General features: G+C 40.9%; 1 protein-coding gene across 1 annotated transcript; it reads right to left on the bottom strand.

Moving 5' to 3' along the window:
• Positions 1 to 2185: 2185 nt before the first annotated feature.
• LOC130095185 (piggyBac transposable element-derived protein 2-like) lies at positions 2186 to 3709 on the bottom strand. The gene has a single exon (XM_056261877.1). The coding sequence runs from the start codon at positions 3707 to 3709 to the stop codon at positions 2186 to 2188; it is 1524 nt and encodes a 507-aa protein (XP_056117852.1).
• Between the last annotated feature and the right edge of the window lie 241 nt (positions 3710 to 3950).

A 3950-nucleotide genomic window follows, 5' to 3' on the forward strand; every position in this document is an offset into this window, starting at 1 on the left:
ATGCAGACAACTTTGGGAGACAGAATAAAAACACAAGAATATATTTGTAAATATTTATTTAAACAGCAATCATACACATTTAAAAAGCTTAATCGTGAGAAATGAACAGTTCTATATCATCGAATGTCAACAACTAATCTGGGAGAAATTTGGAGAAATATGCCTTTATTGTAGGTCTTCCAACGCTTCCATCAGGATCAGGTCTGTAATAGTTCAGGTAAACCCAGAGTACTGAGAAACACATGCTTTAAAACGATGAATTATTCATTAAATATATATGAGTAGTTTTTTATTACCTTTATTACCTTTTTATTACCTTTATTTTTATAACTTTATTACCTGTTTGAAATAAATAATCCATAAAACAAAACACGATCTGAGGTGCTCACGCTAATACTTTCTGTTCCACTCGCTTGTATTGGTTGCCCTGCCCACGCTATGGTCTCGTGAATATTCATGGTAGCTTCACCCATTGGAACCAAATATTTCAGGAACCGAATAAATTGTAACACCGGTCACAGGAACACACCTGACGCCGTGACGAAGGGAAACAGGTGGCGCTACCCCTACATTGGTTGCGTTCTATGCTGGGTTCCAGTCCACTTTTAGACACACACTTGCGAACTTCCATAAGCACTTCCCCTCGGGGGAATCCCTGCCACCATTTTGAAGTGCGTTCCACTTCGTGAAGTGGACGAGGGAAGTTTATATGGATAGACCCTCGCTCCCACAATTTTGACCGAGAGAGCGAGTCTACTTCATGTACACTTCAGGCAGCTCCATATACCACAATGCAACACGATTGTGACGTCACCGCAGATCTCGTCTAATCACCACCACCCATGCCACCACCACAAACAAGTTATTTTTGTACTTTACACGAGGAAGACTTGGCTCATTTGTTTTACAACTGTGATTTATCTTTAAAATTTTGGTCTGATGTTAGTTATTTTATTTTTGCCACAAGAAAGGTGAATTATAAATTATCTCTAAAAGATGTTATATGTTCTTACATACACAGAAGCAAATTGTGTGAATTTCTACATTTTGCATGGTAAATATTACATCCATATACACAAATTTGCTAAATGCATACCTAAATGCAACCTATTCCTAATAGAGATGGAATCGTTGAAGAAGTCATTAAAGTTAATTAAAAATAAAAATAATGCAATTTTGTTAAACTTTATGGAGGAATTCTTTATATTGTAATGTCCCCACTATGTTTATCAAATTCTATGAACCTTGAATGTTTTTTTTTTTTCTCTTTTTTACCATTCCAGATTATTATTATTATTATTATTATAATCTTTCTATATCTTGTTGCTGTTGTTGTTCCTTTTTGTTTTGTTTAACTTGTTAACTTCTTTGAGGATATGTGATATATGTCCTGTGAAGCATTCTTGTTGTATGCTGAAATCAGTGAGTTGAAATATGTTTCAATAAAAAAAAAATAAGAATAAAAAAAACACCACAAACAACTCTATGATATAATAATTATGATTTTATTTTATTTTATTTAAAACAAGCCAAACACATCTATATACATTTGGATTTGGATGCTGCATTAAACAAATTCTTAACGCTTTAAGGTACGCACCATGAAAAAAGCAAAGGAAAAATTATTTCTTTGCATTTTTTGTTCAATTATGATAACAATAACAACAATCAAAAAAATTTTTTTCATTAGACCCTACAGTATTTTAGATACAATCCTCTACCAAACGGTTGAGACGTCGGTTCATAATAAAAGAACAACATTCAGAACAAGTCATATTAAGTGCATTTTCTTGACCAAAATCTGATGGCTGCTATTGATGGCTCCAAACACATCATGTGTGTGTGTGTGTGTGTGTGTGTGCGTGCGTATGTGTGCGTGTGTGTGCGTATGTGTGTGTGTGTGCGTGCGTGCTGGTGCAAAACTTCACCCAAGATTTGATTAGAATTTTTTTTTAATGTCAGTTTTAAAGACAACAAATATTTTTGGTGGTCATGCAACAGCACAAATGGGTTTTGACCTGTTGTGCAACTGCACTAATGATTTTGGTCAGGGGTGCAACAGCAGCGGTGCAACAGCACTTATTTTGCCTTTGGCCATTCATTTCTGATGGTACGCTGCAAAGCATTCCTGCTTTGCATTCATACACAGGAATACATGACATTTCTGGCACTTCCATCTCGACACTCACTTTGGACAGAGGTTGCATCGCCCCCGCTTGTTAGAGTGTAGTGGCAAATGTCCAAAGTTGTCATATTGTACATCTTGTTGTGGGTGGGAGGGTCTTGGGGTACTGGACTTTTTGTTTGATGACATCTGTGGTAGAGAGGATGATGAAGGTCGGCCAACTTTGGATGCTGGCTTGTTGACTTGAGCCAAAGTGTGTGCGACTGCCAGACGGAACTTTTTGAGAGGCATCCGTGCTTCTTTCAGGAGGCTGCAGTCCCGCTTGTAGACAAGCCAGGCATTTGAGATGCAGAGGTCTAGGATGTAACCAAACAGAGGAAGGTACCATAGCCTGGATTTCGCCGGGGTCTTATACATGTGTACCAGCATGTCAGACAGATCAATGCCTCCCATATGTTGATTGTAGGCATGGATGAGTGATGGGCATGGGACAGCGACCTTTGCTTTGGCCTCTTTGCTCCACCATTTGACAGAGGAAAGAGGTATGATCCCACAGGCACTGCTAAGAAGGCTCACACATTTATTATCGAACCATTTCACTGCGAGCAGCCCTTCAGCAGACATGAAGTCAAAAGCTCCACGTCCTTCCTTCATCAGCTCTTTGTCCGTCTTTAAGGTTGCTCCACCCATGCGGTTTGGTCGGACAGTGCCAATGTACCTGATGCCCAGGTTCTCTTGCAGGTTCTGGACCAAGTCGAAACTGGTGAAGAAGTTGTCACAGAAGACGACTGAAAGTCTTGGCAGTGTGATGGTTTTGCAGAGTGTTGTCACAAGTTTGGCCCCTAGAAGCAGTGCCTCCTCCTGCTCAGTTAGGGCAACGTTGAAGAATGTGGACGCCCCCTGATAGAGCAGAAAGTCATGAATGATGCCAGATGAGCTGGCCCGGCAGAACAATTTAAAGCCCCACTTGTCTGGCTTGTTGGCAATATACTGGCGGAGAGAGCCAGCCCTTGTGCCTTTATACGCCACCATGACCTCATCCACACTGTGCTGGTAAGTGGATGAGATCAGAAGACACTGCTGACGAAGCATGTCAAAAAGGGGGCGGATTTTGTAGAACCTGTCTGGACTGCCATTGCACTTCTGATTATCATTAAAATGAAGGTACCGGCGTAACAGCTTGAATGGCATAATATAGGCTATCACACTGAATCGTGACTCAATGCACCAGTAGTCATCGATGGCTGGGAAACTGAAAACACCCATGAAGAGAAGCATTGCCAGGAATTTTTCAATCTCTTCAGGACTGGTGCTGATTGAATCTCCCAGCTCCTGGGCAGCGTAGAGATTGGTTTGCTCAGAGATATGTGTAATCATCTCATCTGTGAAGAGCATTTTAAAATACTGAAAGGGTGTCTTTACAGCATCAGGGAGGCTAAAACTTGAGTCTGGAACCTGGAATGTCTCAATGTATTCATGCGTCCACAATCTTCTTCTGCCTTCCTTTCCATCTGGGGGTGATGGTTCAGGTGTGTCCTGCAGTAGCTCTGCCAAAGAAACAGTTTTCAGGGAGTTTTTCCCCATTCTCCTCTTCTTTTTTGGACGGTGGTTTAGAGGATGAACTTAGAGGATGAAGTGTTGAGGCAACCTCCTCCTCATCCATTGAATCAAAAGAAGTGTCCCCACTCTCTTCTGCTGGTGTGGGCAGATAATCTGGATCATCTATGGGGTCATCATCACTCAGATCTGCATCTGAGTCCTCAGGATTTTCTGGCACAAGGGCCAGAAAAGTGCGTGGTCTTGAACTGTAAAATGATTTGACGTC

This window comes from Rhinichthys klamathensis, unplaced genomic scaffold (assembly GCF_029890125.1).
Source record: "Rhinichthys klamathensis goyatoka isolate OS25496 unplaced genomic scaffold, OSU_Roscu_1.1 h1tg000186l_1, whole genome shotgun sequence".
Classification (NCBI taxonomy): Eukaryota; Metazoa; Chordata; class Actinopteri; order Cypriniformes; family Leuciscidae; genus Rhinichthys; species Rhinichthys klamathensis.

Coding starts and splice junctions, on each gene's coding strand:
- LOC130095185 (XM_056261877.1), bottom strand. CDS start 3,709: ATGGGGAAAAACTCCCTGAAAACTGTTTCTTTGGCAGAGCTACTGCAG.